The sequence below is a fragment of the Danio rerio genome, chromosome 19 (genome assembly GCF_052040795.2).
Source record: "Danio rerio strain M-AB ecotype USA chromosome 19, GRCz13ab, whole genome shotgun sequence".
NCBI lineage: Eukaryota > Metazoa > Chordata > Actinopteri > Cypriniformes > Danionidae > Danio > Danio rerio.
In genome coordinates, this window is record NC_141039.2 from 43955001 (window position 1) to 43976614 (window position 21614).

Sequence of the window (21614 nt, forward strand, 5' to 3'; positions counted from 1 at the left end):
ACGCAGGCTTGCGGCACACTTGGGTAAAGCCATAAAGCAGCATTTTTACCAAAATATAGATCAGTAAATTAGACTCTCCATTACTCACGGCTGCTCTAATGATTGGTTCCTCTCATATTCACCTGTCACTAAGACGGGAGCGCGCGTGTCAACGTCCGTGTCTAGTGCGCGCGTGCCCCTGTCATGAATAATGAATGAGCGCGCACTGACCGCTGTGCTGCAGCCGCTGACGGGAGATTCGCAAAGTGACCGTGGACGTGACCAGCAGCGCCAGCGGGAGCGCGGATAATTCCTCAAAGTAACGATGTTATTCTGGGTTTACTAGTTTTCGAACAGAAGGGGATTTAGACTCAAGTTGTAGTAGTTCACTTTTTAAGCTCTTTTTTTAAACCCAAAGAAGTCTACTTTTTAATTTTTTTGTGAGGATTTACACAGGAAAATGAAGCCACGGATTTTACTGACCTTCCTGACGTTTATTGGTTCATGTGAGTATACATTTGTTTATTGTTTACATTGAGAAGCTTCGTTTTTAGTCACTTTCACTAGTATGTGTGCACTTTCGACAGTTTCCTCAAACAAAATTAGAGTCCTAAACCTTTTTAAAAAAAAATATTTTACAGGCATAGTTTTTTGGAAAGACTTAAAGTTTTTATTTTTGAGATGTTTATATAAAACACTAGATTATATAACGATAAAATAACAGGCTATATAATTATAACTATTTTCAAGACTGCAAACTCGCTGATTGATTGTTCTTATTTGGGTATATGTCCTGGGTATTTTACACTAATAATGCCCTCAAAGCTAATTTAAATATTACTATGTTATTGTTATTTTTACAGCATTTTCTTTGCCTTTAGTTTTAATCGCTATTTGCAGGTCAATAGATTGGTTCACAGAGATGTAGCATGCTCCTACAAGTCAGCTGTTCATAAAAGTTATTTTAACCTGTTATTGCTGCTATTCAACTCCTTACAGCTGTTTAATTTGGTAAGTTATTCTTCACAGACCGTGAAAATTTTATGTAAGCTTATTTGAAAATATTACAATGACAAAATTCACTTTTGCAGAACTTTAGGGTTGAGTTTGAATCAGTAGATGTGTTTTACAGCCATTTCATGTCAGTTCAAACAATATTCAAGCAGTTTCCTCTCATATTAAATTAAAGTAACTTTTTTTATCTTTAAAAAACTATAATCTTAAAATATAAATTTTATAAGAGATATTTAAGTGATTTAAATAATTTTATGATGCAAAATGAATTGACACAGTGACTTTTTGTATAGTTTTGAGTAAAAATCTTGAAAGAATTTGGTAACATGCCAATAATTTTCATATTTTCAATATTTCAAATCATTATTTTTCCTTGGAACAAAAACTATTTAAACTATCTTTACCATTTCAAGGCTCTTATCAGTACTTATACCATTATTTAAACCATCTTCCCTGCATCAAATGCTCTTTCCCATCATCCCATTTGAGATAACCGTATTTATATAAAAAATAATCAGCTATTTAACTATGATAACTGTTTTCTAGGCTGTATACTGATTGTTCCCATTTGGGTATTTGTCCTGGGTCAATTACACTGATAAGGACCTCAAAGCTAATTTAAATATTGCAATATTATTGTTATTTTTACAGCATTTTCTTTGCCTTTAGTTTTAATCACTATTTGCAGGTCAATACGTTGATGCACAAAGTCAATGTTTCATAAAAGTTATTTTAATCTGTTATGTTTTGCTGCTATTCAACTTCTTCCAACTGTTTTATTTGGTAAATTATTCCTCAAATTATCTTGAACTTATATGTAAGTTTATTTGAAACTGTTACAATGACAAAATTCAATTTTGCAGGAGTTTAGTGTTTAGTTTAATTCAGATCATGTGTTTTACAGCCATTTATAGATGGTTCAAACACGCTACATTTTCTGTATTATGTATGAGTAAATTTTCTGGCCTCTGCATAAAATATAATCCTGAAACATTATTTTAAAAGAGATATTTAAGTTTATGATGTGAAATGGATAGTGACAAAGACACTTTTCATATAGTTTTGAAAGAAAATGTTGAAAGAATTTGATAACATGCCAATATATTTTAGAAATTAGTTCTTTAAATAGGTATTTTTCCTTAAATGAAGAACTATTTACACTATTTTTACCATTTTAATGGCTCTTATCAGTACTCATACCATTACCTAAACCATTTTCCCTGCATCAAATGCTCTTTAAAACTATTTATTTAGCCTCTTATAGAAGAAACAAACATTTATGCTGCTTGTATAATATTAGATTAAATGTCTGGAACTGGGATCAGAACCATTTTGGTTTCCAAACCAGATGTTATACCCATCAATCATGCCTTTTCATTAGAATAAATCTCCAGCAGAATAATAAATAAACATAGTGGGAAAGTTGAACAGAAGGAGATGGTTGAGGAGGGGGTAGAGACAGATGACCTTATAGACAGAGGGTTTGCTGTGACCTTGGGCGGTGTTAACCTTTAGGGTCCTGCTCCTGGACAGCAGAGCTGTCCAAAAACGGGTGCAACCAAAAGAGAGGCAAGGAGACAAAAGTGTCCACCTCTCCCCACCCCCAGTGACCTGACCCCAGCACCCTGATCTCCATAACACTGCTCCGGCCTTATTGCCAAGCAGGGGGATATTTAAAATCGTCTTAAAGCTGCTGGAGGTTTGTGTGTGTGTGCGCCTGAATATGTTTGTGCTGGAGTAATCCCTCATCTGGGGAAAGTTCTCACTCCTAAAGGCAAATATGGCTAATTCTGACAAGACACCCGTAGATAATCCATACACAGGGCACAGGAGTGCAGTGGGTGGCTGATGTCTTTATAACCACAGGAATAAGGAGGATATACATTACTGAATGTACAATTAAACATAGGGTATGCTAAAAATGATTCATTAAATGGTTGCAAACCATTTATATTGGCTGAATTTAAACAAATCAATTAAATTTAGTGATGCTCAACTTCATTTGTTTATTTAAATTCAGCCCATATAAATTGTTACCTTAAAATGAGTAAATATAATCTAAATATCATATAAATATAATAGAAATAGTGTACATATGAAGTAAATAATCATCAAACCATCTTCATTTTCTTTCCTGTTGGACAACTTGACCAAAAAGTGGAATAGGAATAAAATGTGCCCCACAAATTGTTGTGGATGTTATTCATAAAAATGCATTGTATGGATAAAAATGTGACAAAAATCATTGGAATATAAAGATCATGTCCCATAAAGATGTTTAGTCAATTTCCTACTGTAAATATATCAACACTTTATGTTTGTTTAATGATATGCACTGCTAAGCACTTTATTTGCACAATTTTATTGGTGACTTTTCCTAATATTTTTATTATTCTGCACCTCAGAGTCCATCAGATAGTAGTATCACAGGCTAATAATGTTCTGTCCTAACAAATCATAAATCAATGGAAAACTATTTATTCAGATTATATTATAATGCATAAATCGTAATTTCCGATAATTGATACCTTTGACTGGTTTTGTGGTTCAGGGACACAAATGTCATTCAGTGTAAAAATAATCCCTCCCCCAACCCCTCTTCCCAAACATGTTGTCAGGCATATTTAGTACAAGAATTATTTGATTAGCATATCTAAAGTATAATATTTATTTTTAACCTGTGGTAATACAGGTGTTTTTTAATTTGACATAATTCCGCTATATGCTAAATGATGAAGGAACAAAAGTTCATCCATAATTTGAGTTTATTTGAACATGACGTAACGTTGAAAATTTCTAATTTAAAATATGAACGTATTAATGTAAAATATTATATAAATATTTAACAAAATAAATTAATACATTTAACGGTATTATTAAATAACAATAATAATATTAATAACAATAATAATAATAGAAATAGTAATAATAATAATATTAATAATAATAGTAATCAGAACCATAAGCCTAAAAACAATATTATAAATAATAATAATAAGCCTAAAAATAATGCTAGAAATAATAATAATAGAAATAATAATAATAATAAAAGAAATAGTAATAATAATATAAATAATAATAATAATCATAAGCCTTAAAATGTAATTATTGATAATAACAATATAAACAATAATAATAATAAGAGATATAGTAATAATAATAATATAAATAAATAACAATACTGAGAGAAATAGAAACAATATTAGTGCTACTACTACATCTAACATTAATATTAATTATATTAATAATAAATATAAATAATAATAAATTTTTAAAAATTAATTAATAAACAATTTTACTAACAAAAAATAATGAACCTTTTAACTAAATCAGCTTTTACATAAATTAAAATATTCTTTATTCCTATGCATTTTCAGCATCATCACTTCAGTCCTCAGTGTCACATGATCCTTCAGAAATCATTCTAATATGCTGGTTTGCTGCACAAGAAACCTTCCTTGAATGATATATTTTAAATCTCAGTGCCATGTTATGCAGTGCAGATCTAGTTTAGAAGTTGTGAGCGATCCCGTTTACTGGATGCCATTAGCTTACAGCCACTTCAGTCAAAACATTGATCGCTCTAATTGAAGCGATAGCCAATTTCCTCACAGTAATGAAGCCACCGTAATAACCTGCCGTAATATAATATACAGGCTAATCAGCCACAAAACGAGTTCTTTTATAGAGGCCTTTAAACTAGGGAGAGTTTCAGAGGTACAGTTAAAAAAGTCATCAGGCTGCATCAAGCCAAAGAGGAACTAACAACTAACATGTTGCAGCAGAGGGACATTTTAACCCTTGCCTGCTCCTTTAATGAGATTGGCTTAATGGAAGCCCCGGACCCCCTTCTGGTCCTTATCCCAATAATTAAAGACCTGAGGCCATAGAGATGGGGTGTCCTCCCCCTCCAATTGGAGCATATTGCTTATTGATTTTACCCAAAGGTTTCATGCCTGGCAAAGAGTTTTTCATAGAAAGCTGTTGACCCAAAGATGGGATCTAATTAATGGAAGCATATATTTTGCTGAGCATCATTTTGAGTCTGAAAAACAGCAAAAGGACTTTTCTGACTGGTGTTTTGTCTAGTTTCTAAACTGTAAAAAATGCTGGTTCCACATAAGTCCTTCATGTTGTCCTGACACAAATCGATTAAGTTAAGTTAGACGTTTTTATGAATGTAATTAGATTGAACATAGAACAGTTGTTACCCCCCCCCCCAAAAAAAACTTAAGAATGGTGTTGTTTCTATTCATCCATCCATCCATCCATCCTTATTTCCTTCCTTCCTTCCTTCCTTCCTTCCTTCCTTCCTTCTTTTGAATCTACAGTATCCATCCATCCTTATTTCCTTCCTTCTTTCCTTCCTTCCTTCTTTGAATCTACTGTACCCATCCATCCATCCATCCATCCATCCATCCATCCATCCATCCATCCTTCCTTCCTTATTTCCTTCCTTCTTTCCTTCCTTCCTTCTTTGAATCTACTGTACCCATCCATCCATCCATCCATCCATCCATCCATCCATCCATCCTTCCTTCCTTCCTTCCTTCCTTATTTCCTTTCTTCTTTCATTCCTTCCTTCCTTCCTTCCTTTCTTTTCTACAGTATCCATCTATCCTTTCATCCTTCCATCATTTTTTCTTTGTATCTACAGTACCCTTCCTTCCTTCCTTCCTTCCTTCTTATCTTCATTTGAATCTACAGTATCCATCCATCCATCCTTCCTTATTTTCTTCCTTTTTTTCTTCAGTATCGATCTATCCTTTCATCATTACATCCTTCATTTCTTTGTAGTACCCATCCTTCCTTCCTTCCTTCTTTCCTTCCTTTCTTCCTTCATTCGTATCTACAGTATACATCCATCCATCCTTCCTTCCTTCCTTCTTTCCTTCCTTCCTTCCTTCCTTTATTCCTTTGTATCTACAGTATCCAACTATCCATCCTTCCATCCATCCATCCATCCATCCATCAAACCATCCATCCATCCTTCCTTCCTTCCTTCCTTCCTTCCTTCCTTCCTTCCTACCTTTCTTTATTCCTTTGTATTTACAGTATCCATCCATCCATCCATCCATCCATCCATCCATCTGTCCTTCCATCCATCCTTCCTTCCATCATCCTTTCCTGTGTGTCTACAGTATCCATCTATCAATCCATCCAGTCTATCCATCCATCATTCCATCCATCCTTCCATCCATCCATCCTTCCTTCCTTTCAGTATCCATCCATCATAGTTACTGCCTTTGTCTACAGTATCCATCCATCCATCCATCCATCCATCCATCCATCCCTCCATTCAATGTTATTTCTATCTACTGTTCCATCCATCCATCCCAAAAATATATTGTTTTGTTTTGAGAAATTATAAGTTCAAAATTAGTGAGTTTTTGCTTAAAACAAGTGAAATGACTTTGCTAATAGGGTGATTAAAATAATCTTGATTGAAACCGAAAACGACATTATTTTACTTCCTTCATTCACTCGAAACAATTCAGCTGCTTGTATTAACTACCTATAAAAAAGAGTTAAACAACACAATTCTTGAGGGTTTTTTTGGGGACACCTCAATTTTTTATGTCCAATCCACTTATCTTTGTAGAAACAATTAAGTGAACTTGATCAATGTGTGTTGTAAAAAACATTTTTACACTGTTGGCAAGACTTATTTTGACTTATTAATTCTCAAAACAAACTAAATTTGATACTTATCTAAAACATTCTTGATGTAAGATTCTTTAGATATATAAACTGTAGAATCAACACAAAAAAACTTTGATTAATACGTAATTAAAGCATTTATTTGCAATGTAGAGTACAAAAGGAGCTAATGGGAGAGTGGTAATTGGTTAACAAGCAGGGTGGAGACAAACTGCAGGGGTTTGTTTCTTCAAAAGAGGAAACACAAGCATGTTTGCATGACTTTGAACTTGGCATATGCCACCTAATCACAGTCGATGTTTAAACAAAAGGCAAACTTACCACAAATGACCAACACAAAGCAGTGTTTGTGGAGGCGGCTTGTGGCTGTTGTTGTCAGGAAGAATTTAACTCCCATTATGGAGTCAAAAGAAGGCCACCCGGAGCAGAGCCATCCCCCCCTTTCCTCATAGCTTCTTTACTATTCCTCCCCCAAGTTTGCATTCAGCTATTGTTTACGTCAGGTCTCCTGCTGCTGCCATGGAAATAATGGGAGACGAAGAGAGCGAGAGGTATTTGTGAATGTTCATATGCATTTACAATTTCTTTCAAAGGCTTATATCACTTTTCAAAGTGGCAAGCCAGTTTCAGTCATGCTAAAATCTTCTCAGGACAATGGAGAGAGAGTCGTATAGAAATTATAATGAACATTCAAATTAAAATATTTGACAGTCTTATAGCTTTGAAGTTTCAATGTTGTATCCCTCTTTTTTAGATTAGACATAACTAAACTGCACATATGGGTTAAAAGTCATGGGACACCATTTTGGTGTCAATATCAAATTAAAAGTATAAAAGAGCATTAATAGAAAGCATTAGATACAATTAAGGTGTCTCCTACAATGGATCAAAGAGCGTTAGTAAAAATAAAATGTCAAAATAAGTATAATATTTGGGTAACACACTCAAAATATTGTATTTGTTCTAACTACTTATTAAAAATGAGCTGATAAAACCTAATTCTTTAGATTTAACCTTAAGTGTATTTAAATGCACCTACATTTGTAAATATTAATAAGTTAACTTAATTCCTTCATGTTGTCCCAACACAAATCAATTGCACTTTTTAGTGTATTTATCAGTTTAACAGATATATTTACATAAAAGTAAAACCAAACATATGCTGACCTGTACTACAACATGTAAAATACAATTCTAGTGTATCATAAAGTAAATATAAAAAGCTTCTTGTTGACAAATGGGTAAAACTTAGTGGTTCCTGTCACATATCAAGATTTAATATAATTTTTATTAGTATTTTGTGATCCTTAAAATCGATTTTTTTTGTAACCCACATAAATGCTGTTATTTCTATTCATCTAGACACAAAAACATTCTTAAAATTCAGCTTTGCCATACTAAGAATAAATAATACATTTTATTAGCATATTAAAATACAAAATATTTTTATTATATATTAGTTGTTGTAAATTGTAATATTTCACAATATTACTGCAAATAAATGTTATTAGTGAGCATAAAAAATAAAAATATAAAATATCTAACCAGGTGCAAACTTTTTTATATTTTATATTATATTATATTATATTATATTATATTATATTATATTATATTATATTATATTATATTATATTATATTATGTTATATTATATTATATTATATTATATTATATTATATTATATTATATTATATTATATTATATTATATTATATTATATTATATTATATATTTTATTATATTATATCATATCATATCATATCATATTACTATGTTATGTTATGTTATGTTATGTAATATTACATTATATTATATTATATTATATTATATTATATTATATTACATTATATTATATTTATTATATTATATTTATATTATTATACATATTATATTATATTATATTATATTATATTATATTATATTATATTATATTATATTATATTATATTATATTATATTACATTATACTATATTTATTATATTATATTTATATTATTATACATATTATATTATATTATATTATATTATATTATATTATATTATATTATATTATATTATATTATATTATATTATATTATATTATATTATATTATATTTTATTATATTAGGCCTGGGCCGATAAACGATATTATATCTATTGTATCGCGATAAAATTTGTTTCAATAACAATGATAAGCTCCGGACTTTTTTTACTCTATATTGATCTAAGCTCCAATCACACAGCAAAAATGTGCAACAATGGGAATCTAGAAGTGTGTTTATCAGAGATGTACCGAATTTTTGACCACCAACAAATTAATCAGCCAAAAATGTTATGCCATTTAATGGACCTTCTATTATTTATATTAAATTATATTATATTATATTATATTATATTATATTATATTATATTATATTATATTATATTATATTATATTATATTATATTATATTATATTATATTATATTTATTATATTATATTTATATTATTATACATATTATATTATATTATATTATATTATATTATATTATATTATATTATATTATATTATATTATATTATATTATATTATTTTATTATATTAACACTTACTCAAAGAAGCTTGAATGGTGGTGGGGGGTATTCAGAATTTGCCACCCTGACCCTTGAGGACATTAGAATGGAGTCTGGCCTCCAACAATAGTTTCTGAAGTTCAGGTCCAAAATTAGGCTGGAGACAATAGACTGAATTGGGGGCTGGGACCGTGTGTGTGTGACTGGACACAGGTCGTCTGTCTTAAACCCTGCGTTGTTCATCCACCCTTCACCAACTCTCTCATGACCCTTTAGGGACCGAGGTCACAGCCCAAAGGGGTGTGTATGGGTGGGGGTCTCCTGCTGCTCAGGATACACCCAACAACCCCCTAAAAATCCCATTTCCATCCACCTCTCATCTGAATGATCAGAATTACCCCCAGAGCTCTTAATCGCACTTGTGTTTGAGGCGCATGCAGGTTGAAATGGGTTATTATTAGCATCAACTCTTGAAATCTGCATGCACCATCATCACCATAGTGGAGGCTAAAGAGATCTTTAGGTGATTGTGAATACATGGTTTTTGCAGAAAAAGAAAAAACTAAAAACCTTTTTGGGAAACCCTTGAATTCATATCATATTGATTATTATTAATGTCAAGCATGACATTCTTTATATGTCATGCTGTCTCATATCAAACAAAAACAAACATTGTTCGCCCTCCTGTGATAAATGTAAATAATTCCAATATTATGTTTAACAGAGCAAAGAGCAAGTCTAATTTCTTTTAGTTTGGCTGGAATCATTTTCATTTTTAATTTGCTTTAAAACTGTTAAGAAGGTTGTGAATTTGAAGAACTATACAAAACCAGGAGGATTTTCGGGTGTCTTCAAAGCATAATCTTTTATAAGAACTCGCTGTGGCGTTCATCGAAATATCTCTGTACTACTGCAGCTATAGCACTCACTTTTATAAACAATTTAGTGGGCAGTGCTTATTAGTAAAAACTAAAACTGCCATTACAAGTTTATCACACAAATCTTTTTTTTTTTTTTTTTGGACCTTGCCTGAAAGTATCACTCGGCCATTTTTTAGACACAGCCATGCCTGGAACTGATAATATGCATTACTTTGGAGACATGATACCTGTATTTTACACATAGGCAGTCAGACTTGATGTGGCTATAGCACATAAATTTGCGATACTTTGGATAAACAATACTGTCAGACTGCATCTTAGAATGAAAAGACATAATTTATGTATTTAAAGAAAAAATTGTAAAATTAGTAATCTTTCAGAAGTTAGAATTATTATCTCCCTTAAGATTTTGGCCACAGAACAAACAATGTTCAGTTGTCCAATGATTTTCCTAATTAACCTATTTATTTATTTATTTATTTATTTATTTATTTATTTATTTATTTATTTATTTATTTATTTTTATTTATATTATTTATTTATATTAATGAATTAATTATTGAAAAATGAAATAATTATTTATTTATATATATTTATTTTTTTATTTATATAAATATTTAATTAATTTATTAGTAATCTTCTAAAAGCTCATTTGTTTTCATTAGATTTTAAAAGAAAAGTGTTTATCTGCAATTTTTCTGGTCTGTTTTTATCATCTGCCCTGCAAAACTGAGCAGCTATTGCTATTTTTATTCTCTGGACGTTATATTGTTATTATTTTGCTATTTATGTAAAGCATTTCGGTGATCCTCTTTAATTAAACAAACTAAACTAAATTAAGCTGTATTGTATGTGTATGAATCAGTGTGTATGGGTGTTTCCCAGCACTGGGTTACAGCTGGTGGGGCATCTGCTGCGTAAAACATATGCTGGATAAGTTGGTGGTTCATTCCGCTGTGGCGCCCCCTAATTAATAAAGGGACTAGGCTAGAGGAAAAGGAGTGAATGAATGAAAGTAAGTCAAGCCACAGCATTTATACTAGTATCTTATTTCTAGTTTTATACTAGTGGCAATTATACTAGTATCTTATTTTTAAAGTCTTACTAGTATGTATTCCATCATGTCAAAGACAAAAGAAATTAGTTATTAGTGTTTAGTTATTAAAACTATTATGTTGAGATAAAACAACAGCACTTTGGGAAATATTTGAGAAACAATTACAATTTCTCAGGAGGGCAAATCATTGTGTCTTCAGCTGTATTCCTGCACCCATACCTTTATTTCTAAGAGCCATGTGTTATACTCAGTATCTATGAGCCCAGCTTGTGTGACATAACCCCCCTTCCCCGGGGACCTCTGAATTTCATTAACACTTCGGGTGGAGTAAGCCAGGGTAGGGTCAGATGTAAGCTAGCCCTCATAAAAAACCAAAAAAGAAAAGACAGACTCGTCCCATCTACATCTGCTCAGTGTGTGACCTAACCAAAAGGAGCATCCAGGATTTCCCTTTTAGTGGCGGTCGTGGAGTACTCGGAGAAAAGATGTTACAAAGGCTGTCTTTGAGACTGTGACTTTTCAATAGGCTAAATATATAATTTAGGGGGTAATATTATAATGTACGCTTAACACACTACATGACTCCATTTAGAAGTCAAATTATTTTTGAAAGTGTTTATATTTATTTACATACTCTGGTATTGATATCGGGCGCAGTGGGTAGCACAATCACCTTACAGCAGGAAGGTTGCTGGTTCAAGCCCCGGCTGGGTCAGTTGGCAATTCTGTGTGGAGTTTGCACAGTTCTCCCCAAGTCCAAAAACATGCGGTGTAGGTGAATTGGGTAAGCTAAATTGTCCCTAGTGTATGTATGTATGTGAATGAGTGTGTTTGGATGTTTTCCTAGTGATGGGTTGCTGCTCAAAGGGCACACTGCAAAAAATGCTTTTCTTGCTTAGATTTTTTGTCTTGTTTCTAGTACAAATATCTAAAAATTCTTAAATCAAGAAGAATTTCCTAGACAAGCAAAACATATTGTCTTGTTTTGAGAAATAATATGCCAATATTAAGTGAGTTTTTTCTTAAAACTAGCAAAATAATCTGCCAATGGGGTAAGCAAAATAATCTTACGTCAAAAGAAAAAACAAGATTATTTTGCTTGCCCCATCATGTATTCTGCTGAACATTTCAAATATATTTTGCATCCTTATATAAATGTGTAACACATTGTTACTGCTTTGAGTGGCCTATATGAAACTAAACATGTCAAATAATAAATAATATAAGTGAATGATTATACTGTATTAATAATGACACATCAGCTATGGCACATCAGTCTATAAGTCAAATAAAAAATATCAAAACGTGTGTCTTTCAGCACACCTAATATATATATATATATATATATATATATATATATATATATATATATATATATATATATATATAAGAAACAGCATATTTAAAATACTTAAAAATAACAATAAAATAAATGTGATCATGTACTGATTTTTATTAGATTTGAAATTAAATGAATAAAGATGAGTAAAACCTAGTTATCTGAAGGATAGTGAAAAAGTAAAAAGATTTTAAAAGCCCTGTGATGCTTAAAGGGATAGTTCACCCATAAATTAACATTTCCTTACACTTAAAGTGCTTCCAAACCTTTACTATTTTCTTCTTCTGTTGAACACAAAACACGATATTCTGAAGAATGTTGGACATCCATAGTAAGAACAAACAAAAGTATGGAAGTCAATGGCTGTTAGTTTTGTGTGCATCAGAAGAAAGAAGTTCAAACAGCTTTATTGCAAGTGAAGTATGAGTAAATAATGCACCTATCCTTAAAAAGTAAAGTGTTTTAAAGATTATTTGATATAAACACTATTGTTACACTGAATTACACCCTGATATATTGATTTTATGAATGATCACAATGCTTTTGGCACCTTAGTCCACATCCCCACTGACAATTAACATTTATATGGTAATATTAAATGAAAATGACCAAGCCTGTATGCTCTCAGAAATAAAGGCGATTTGTCACTGGGGTGGTATACCTTTTTCGAAAGGTACAAATTTGTACCTAAAAGGTCCATATTAATACCTCAAGTACCTAATAATTTTAAGGAAGAACACTTTTGTACTTTTTATGTATTAATATGTACCCCTGAGGTATTAATATGGACCTTTTAGCTACAAATGTGTACCTTTCGAAAAGGTATCACCCCAGTGATGGATCGAGTACCTTTAATTTCATCCCGTGTACAAATTAGGGCTGCATAATATATTGTTTCAGCATCGATATTGCAATGTGCACATTCGCAATAATCACATTGCAAGATAGTTGATCAAGAGCTACAAAATTGCATTTAAATACTGTATTTATAAAGCATTTAAATTATTTATGCAAAAAAATACAATAATTTTAAAAAAGCTTTACATATTTAGAGTTTTTATCTTGTTTCTAGTCCAAATATCGACATTTTATGCAAAAACAAGATTATTTCACTTACCCTATTGGCAGATCATTTGACTTGTTTTAAGGAAAAACTCTTAATTTTGAATTATTTCTTCTGAAGTTGAAAACAAAACAATATTTTTGCTTGATCTTTGAATTTTTTAAAATTTGTACAAGAAACGAGACATAGCAAAGTAAGAAATATTTTTTTTTGCATCGTGATTATTCAATTTCTGTTCCTGAATACTGTTAAACTTGCCAATAAATGGTCAGATATTCAAATCATATCGTCATTTCGCAAAATTAATCGCAGAAAAATAAAATATTTTAATATCGATTTTTCCAACATTGTGCTGCCCTTGTACGAATAGTAAATATACCGTTTTTGTCAATACAATAAAAGTCATTTAAAAATACTGACTTTCATAATATAGACTATTTTACTTTTTATTTTTGGTTTGCTTAGAATAAATAACTACAAAGCGTTCATTTTTGTCCAAACAGTCTATCATGACTAAGTCCAGGTGGCTTTCGAGGACCCCAGTGGTCAGAAATGAGAATATTTTAGCAAACAGAAGAACACAAGTGCATTTTGAATGGGGGGGGGTTAGATCTATCTAACAGATGCAGAAGGTACTTCACATCTCATCTAGTGCAAGTTCAAGCCCAGACTTGTGCTCTTTACCATAACAGCTGCCGGAGACACCGGCCATCTCCAGAGGTCACGTTCAGCCTGGCTTTAGGTCTGGAGTTCTCCATATGAAAAGCACAGGAGATTGTAGATCGTCCGTGTAGTGGCTTGACAATGAGAGAGGACTGGGGTGAGCCCGTGGCATGGGAAAGTCACCCTAGAATCAGACTGAATGGAAAATAGGGGGTTTGGGACGGTGGGGGTTTGCATAAGTGGGGGGCAGATGGTCCAGACTCCAGAGAGGTGCATAGGGCTCCTGGTGGTTGCTGAGAGTTGTTTTTTTGTGGGTGTCGTCACAGGCCTATTGTCATCAGGGTGGGTTTACTCAAAAGAGATTCCTCTAACTTGACCCCATAACTCACCCTGATTCTCCATCCCTTCGTCTCTGGCTTTGTCGGAGCCCTCTATGGTTCACTGGCTGCATTGCGTTTGTCTCTATTGTGGACTTCAGGTTTGGTTTGGTGATACTGAGTAAATAGGAAGATATGCTTAGATGGCGGAGCGCACAATGACATCGCTCATGAGACACAATTGCAGTTTTTTTTTTGGATATGGAAAGTTTGCCCTCGGAGGGTTCACTTTCAATGGCGTTTGGGCTTTTGTTCGAGTGTTTGAAGACAACAAACTCAAAGAGCAAAAGGGATTTCAAGCATCAAAACAATAAAAGTGAAATAAAGCTTAAAGTTTTTGATGTGTCACAATATGTCCGATTTAATTTGAAATCTTTATGAGGAAAAATATACAGACACAGTATAACAATTGTTTATATACCAAAAAAATCTTTTTGTTTTATTTTAAAAACACTTTATTTAAGAATCACGTTGGAGCCACAATATTAATTAATTATAATTTTTCAGAGTCAGAATAGATCAAAATAGGACTTTTATACTCAATGACGGTTCATCAACATTATTTAATCTATTATTACTATTATTGATGAGTAGATGTGTTATGTGATACATTAAAATAAGTACTTTGCTAGCATTTAACATGGTTGAATTAGGAAATAAACTGCAATCAACTATACAGAAGAAGTCAGTTCAAGTTCTGATTCAGTTCAATTTAATGCAGTATCAGTGGCATTCAAACCGGATTTAGCTATAATTGTTTATATCCAGAATATTTCTGCCAATTGATGGATTATTTTTCACAAGTTTGAACATAATTATAACCCAATTTCTGCATATTTATTTGATGGATTATGAGTTCATATTTAGTTAGTTACTTACTTACTTTAGATACTTTATTAATCCCAAAGGAAAATAAGCCGTCCAATAGCATCCAGTACACTACCTGACAAAAGTCTTGTTGTTGATCCCAGTTATAAGAGCAACAAATAATAGCTTGACTTCTAGTTGATCATTTGGAAAAGTGGCAGAAGGTCGATTTTTCTGATGAATCATCTGCTGAACTGCATCCCAATCATCACACATACTGAGACCAACTGGAACCTGCATGGACCCACGATTCTTATAGAAATCAGTCAAGTTTGGTGAAGGAAAAATCAAGGTTTGGTGTTACATTCAGTATGGGGGTGTGCAAGAGATCTGCAAAGTGGATGGCAGCATCAACACCCTGAGGTATCAAGACATTTGTGCCGCCCATTACATTACAAACCACGGGAGAGGGCAAATTCTTCAGCAGGATAGCGCTCCTCATACTTCAGCCTCCAAATTAAAGTTACTTAAAGCAAAGAAAGTCAAGGTGCTCCAGAATCGGCCAGCCCAGTCACCAGACATGAACATTATTGAGCATATCTGGAGTAAGATGGAGGAGGCATTGAAGATGAATCCAAAGAATCTTGAACTCTGGGAGTCCTGCAAGAACGCTTTCTTCACCATTCCAGATGACTTTATTAATAAGTGATTTGAGTCACTGCAGAGATGTATGGATGCAGTCCTCCAAGCTCATGGGAGTCAAACACAATATCCATTCTTTTTCCACTGCAGCATGACTTTATATTCTATACTGGACATTATTTCTTCTAAGTGACAAGATGTTTGTCTAAGCAAAGTCAGACCTTACTGTCCTAACTAAATCATTAAAAATCAAGGCATGATCATATTTTATTTTAGTAAAGTAAACGTAAACTTCTGATACCAATTGATCAACTAGAAGACAAGTTATTATTTGTTGTTCCTAAAACTTGGATAGGCGACAAGACTTTTGTCAGGTAGTGTAAATATAAAAACATAGACGCATAAAAACACACAGGACGAATAGGGGGAGAGTGGAAAAAATAAGTCGTTTTTAACACAGTCCAAGCTGTCAGGAGTTGAAAGTACTGAATAATTGTATGATAAATGAACTCTGAGTCTGTTCATGTCTGTGTGTGTGTGTGTGTGTGTGTGTGTGTGTGTGTGTGTGTGTGTGTGTGTGTGTGTGTGTGTGTGTGTGTGTGTGTGTGTGTCTGTTTGCGTGTGTGTGTGTGTGTGTGTGTGTGTGTGTGTGTGTCAAATTTGGATGTCTAAAATACATTTCAGAATGAATTAACATTGAGCTCAATAATAACACTACTGTTTTGCTGCATCTGGTTTATTGCACAGTGTAAATTAAGTTTGCATCATTGACTTTGATTTACTGTTTAAAAACTATGAAACAATCTATTAAATAAATAGCTACACAAACATGTAACTTCTTCTTGTGTTCTGAATCTTCTTTTTTCTCTCTCAGGTTTGTGTAATGGATCAGAGCTGGCTTTCCTCATAGAGCCCAGTGATGTGATCGCTGTCCGGGACAGGCCTTTGATGCTTGACTGCAGGGTGGAAGGCGAAGGTCCCATCACAGTGACGTGGCACAAAAACGGAGCACCGCTACTCGCTGGCATTGGCAGTCGGGTTAAGATCCTGTCCAACGGCACGCTCCTGATCCGCAGCTTCCAAAAGAGACGGGATGGCGATGCAACCGATGCTGGAGAATATTACTGCGCTGCACAGAACCACTACGGCATGCTGGTCAGCCGTAAGGCCCGTGTGCAGCTCGCATGTGAGTGACCCATCAGAAATATAATCACATTGAAACTCGCATGGTTTGGCCACTTTTAGATGAACACTCCACTTTTTTTTTTTGACTTGAGTTTCACTATTATACAAACCATTTTGATTATATCCGGGTCTGGCAGAAGCACTTTTAGCTTAGCTTAGCATAGATCATTGCATTGGATTAGACCATTAGCATCTCAAAAAATTAGCAGTTATAAAATGACCCTAGCGGCACGGTGGCTCAGCGGTTTGCACTGTCGCCTCACAGCAAGAAGGTCACTGGTTCGAGTCCAGGCTGGGTCAGTTGGCATTTCTGTGTGGAGTTTGCATGTTCTCCCCATGTTTGCGTGGGTTTCCTCTGGGTGCTCCGATTTCCCCCACAGTCCAAAGACATGCGCTATAAGTGAATTGGGTAAACAGAGTTGGCCTTAGTGTATGAGTGCATGTGTGAATGCGAGTGTGTTTGGGTGTTTCCCCGTACTGGGTTGCAGCTGGAAGACCATCCGCTGCATAAAACTTAAGCCAGAATAGTTGATGGTTCATTCCGCTGTGGGGACCTCTAATAAATAAGGGACTAAGCTAAAGGAAAATCAATGAATCAGAATGAGCCTATTTTCAAAAAAGTGGACTCTGCCTTTATAGCACTGCTGATGAACATAATAAGTAATCAGTTTGAGCATATTTTCCTAAATGACTCATTACATTAGAAACAGCAAACCTTTTTTGTATCAAATGTTCTAATATGTTATATTTAAGTATGCAAATGAGTTATTATTTCTATAAATATGCACACATTTGTATATATTACTAGCACAACTTTTCCAGCATATTTTTTTACACAGCGGATGCCCTTCCATCTGCGGAAATTGGGAAACACCCATACACATTCATTCACACTCATTTAATTTAGTTTATTCAGTTCACCTATACTGCATGTCTTTGGTTTGTTGGGGAAACCGGAGCAACAGGAGGAAACCCACAAAAACAGGGAGAACATGCAAACTCCACACAGAAATGCCAACTAACCCAGTGATGCTTCAACCAGTGACCTTCTTGCTGTGAGGCGACAGCATTACCCACAGCGCTACCGTGCCACCCTACAAAAGAAACATTTAAACTGATTTGTTGTTGGTTGATTCAAAGATGATTCCTGATTTACAAAATATTTTTAATTTAAGTGGTTGTAAATTTATTTGGATTGAGTTTAAACAAACGAAAAAAATAAGTTGAACATTACTAAATTTTATTTGTGTGTTTAAATTTAAGAGAATTATTCGCCCCCCTTTGATTTTTTTTTCTTTTTTAAATATTTTTTAACATGTCAATGAAATTTTTACAGTATGTCTGATAATACTTTTTCTTCTGGAGAAAGGCTTATTTGTTTTATTTTGGCTAGAATAAAAGCAGTTTGTAAGTTTTTTAAACACCATTTTAAGGTCAATATTATTAGCCCCTTTAGGTTATATAATTTTTTCGATAGTCTACAGAACAAAACATCGCTATAAAATAACTTGCCTAATTAACCTCACCTGCCTAGTTAACTTAATTAACCTAGTTAAGCCTTTAAATGTCTCTTTAAGTGTCTTGAAAAATATCTAGTAAAATGTTATTTACTGTCATCATGGCAAAGATAAAATAAATCAGTTATTAGAGATGAGTTATTAAAACTATTAAGTTTAGAAATGCGTTGAAAAAACCTTCTCTCCGAAAAACAGAAATTGGGGAAAAATGAACAGGGGGGGTAATAATTCAGGGCTGCTAAGAATTCTAACTTAAACTGTATGCTGGAAAAGTTGGCGGTTCATTCCGCTGTGGTGACTCCAGATTATTAAAGGGACTAAGTCGAAAAGAAAAAATGATAAATTGTTTGCATCAATTTTGCAGACATCATTTTTTTTCAGTGTAGATTAGATGTAAAGCCACAAAGCCTGAAATCTCCAAATTGACCTGCAGTGTCTCTACTTAGTGCGAAATTCAGCAGAGTCCACTTGTGACTCTCTTAGTCTTAGCTTTTCCTCTTTTCTTCCTCATCTTCTCCCTTTGGTCCTATAAAGCAGTAGGGTGGGTGATAATCCTGCAGAATTATGGTTGTCACTACATGCTTCCTCAGAAGGTGCGATGTTACCATGGCGATGAACTCTCCTTGGGAGTCCCTTCTTCCAAAACCCCTAACTATTGATTATATGAATGACCAGGCCATTTAGACCACACAATGCTCTGGACAGCACAGTCAACATCCCCAGCGGAAAAAAGCAACATTTTGAATGACAACATCAAGTTATCATAGTAAATTAGAAACAGATGTTGTTGTTGTTGTTGTTGTTGTTATTATAGCGCATGGAATTCACAATTATTAAAGATTATAATCTACACTGTTTCTTTAGTAATGTCTAGAAAACAAGTTTCCTTTTTTTATTATCGTCATCAGAAGAAATCAAACACACAATATATATATATAAAAGTATATGTTTGGAATTTACCAATGCTGACTAAAATAGTGGCTAAATATAGCTAAGTTGAATTAAAAACGTTTAATATTGTGATGAATGCATAAAGAAATCAATGTGTTTTTTCAGTATCTTTTATATGGGAAGAAAAGAAAGTCAAGCTGCGTATGTTTAATCATTTGTACACTTAAAAATAATATCGTAAAATATATGGCAGCTTATAAAACTTGTTAAAAAGTGATCAAAAACACAATTTTTTTATTTAATGGCAATTACTTCAGTTTTCAATGTCTCATTATCATTCAGAAATAATTAAAATATGCTGATTTACAGCGCAAGAAACGTTACTTTTTATGTTCATTGCAAGAATTTGAGATTTTAAAAGTTTTTCCTTAATTAATAAATCAAAATGAACAAAGAACTGCTTTTATTTTAAATAAAACATCACACGATAACCCTCTTATCTCTACATTTGGTCAATATTCATGCAATCAACTTATATTACTTTTAAGAAAAACCGAAAGCTGTGTTTATTCAATTCAAATATTGTGTGAAATATGAACAAATCCGAGCATTGGGTAAACTGTTTTACATTAGTTCTCTATGTCCCACAGCTCTTCCCAAATTCCACACTCACCCGGAGTCAATGTCAGTAGATGATGGAGGCGTTGCACGTTTCCAGTGTCAGGTCAATGGTATTCCTGAAGCCAGCATCACTTGGGAGAAGGACCATGTTGTGCTCGGTACATCTGATGACAGGTACTGTAACTACAGATCTTACAGTCATTTTCATTGATTAACTTCACATTCAAGAATCTGTCAAGGACTTTCCAGGTCCATTATCTTCAAATTTAAGGACTTTATATGGAAACAAAGATTAAAGATTAAGGGTCTCATAATGCAATTCAATTGCATAAATACATGGGAAAAAATAAAACACGAATCACAAAAAACAGAAAACTGCTAATTTATAGATTTTTTAACAGGGTATGGAAATATTGACCACTTGAAAATTCTCATTTTCTCTGGATTTACTACTTAAAAAAAACTCTCTCATTATTCTGGCATTTAGCAAATGTAAATCATTTAGGTGATCCTAACGGACCAAAAATAGTAAATGTTTAGTATGATTTACCATCAGACATGTAAAAAAATGGTTATGCTCTTTTTTTAGTGTGTATGTAAACTTCTGGTTTCAACTGTATCTAAGGTAAATTAAGCAAGCTAGTGAGCCGAGGCCACAATATGTCAGCGAATTAACAAGGTAGCAGACCAGCAGAAAAATTATAGTTTTTATTTCAGAAAAATTCTTGCACAAAAAACTATTGTGCACTTTCAAGGAAAAGTATCGATGTGTGTTTATTAAGCCGTATTTTTCATTTTCTTCTTCACCTACACAGGTACACACTTCTCCCAATGGGCATCCTGCAGATTACAGGAGTCAAAAAAGCAGATGCTGGCATCTACCGCTGCGTTGCCAGCAATATCGCCAACACCCGCTACAGCCACGAAGCCCATCTGAACGTAACCGGTCAGTACACATTCTTGATCTGGCAAACGTGTGCATAACCTTAAACATCAACTCTGCTCATCCAGTGCTAAATTTCATATTGATGCTGTGGTAAAAGCTAATATCTTAAAATGTCATGGTGTCAAATGTCATCTTTATATTAGTGATCTATGTTTTAGCTCTGTTTGTTTGTCTTTCTATTCTCAGGAGGAGTTCCTCGCACCTATAAGGAGCCAGTCATCCTGTCCGGCCCACAAAACCTCACCATCACTGTCCATCAGACCGCCATCCTGGAGTGCATCGCCACCGGGAACCCTCGTCCCATTGTGTCTTGGAGTAGACTTGGTAGGAATACCTTTATTATAATACCTTACTGTAACTCGGGTATACTTGGTGTACACAACGATCTATGATTAGTGTATGTGATATGATTACTGGGCATGTGTGTTTTTACCGTAAATTT

At 33.4% G+C, this 21614-nt stretch overlaps 1 protein-coding gene across 1 annotated transcript in view; it reads left to right on the forward strand.

Moving 5' to 3' along the window:
* Nucleotides 1-232: 232 nt before the first annotated feature.
* The window catches only part of si:ch211-57n23.4, a 50829-nt gene continuing 29447 nt past the window's right edge, over nt 233-21614 (forward strand). Inside the window, exons 1-5 of the mRNA XM_087295997.2 lie at nt 233-485; nt 16887-17198; nt 20256-20400; nt 21042-21172; nt 21359-21496. Coding sequence (XP_087152123.1) covers nt 440-485; nt 16887-17198; nt 20256-20400; nt 21042-21172; nt 21359-21496 — 772 coding nt within the window. The 5' untranslated portion in view covers nt 233-439. The remainder of the gene's footprint in view (nt 486-16886; nt 17199-20255; nt 20401-21041; nt 21173-21358; nt 21497-21614) is intronic.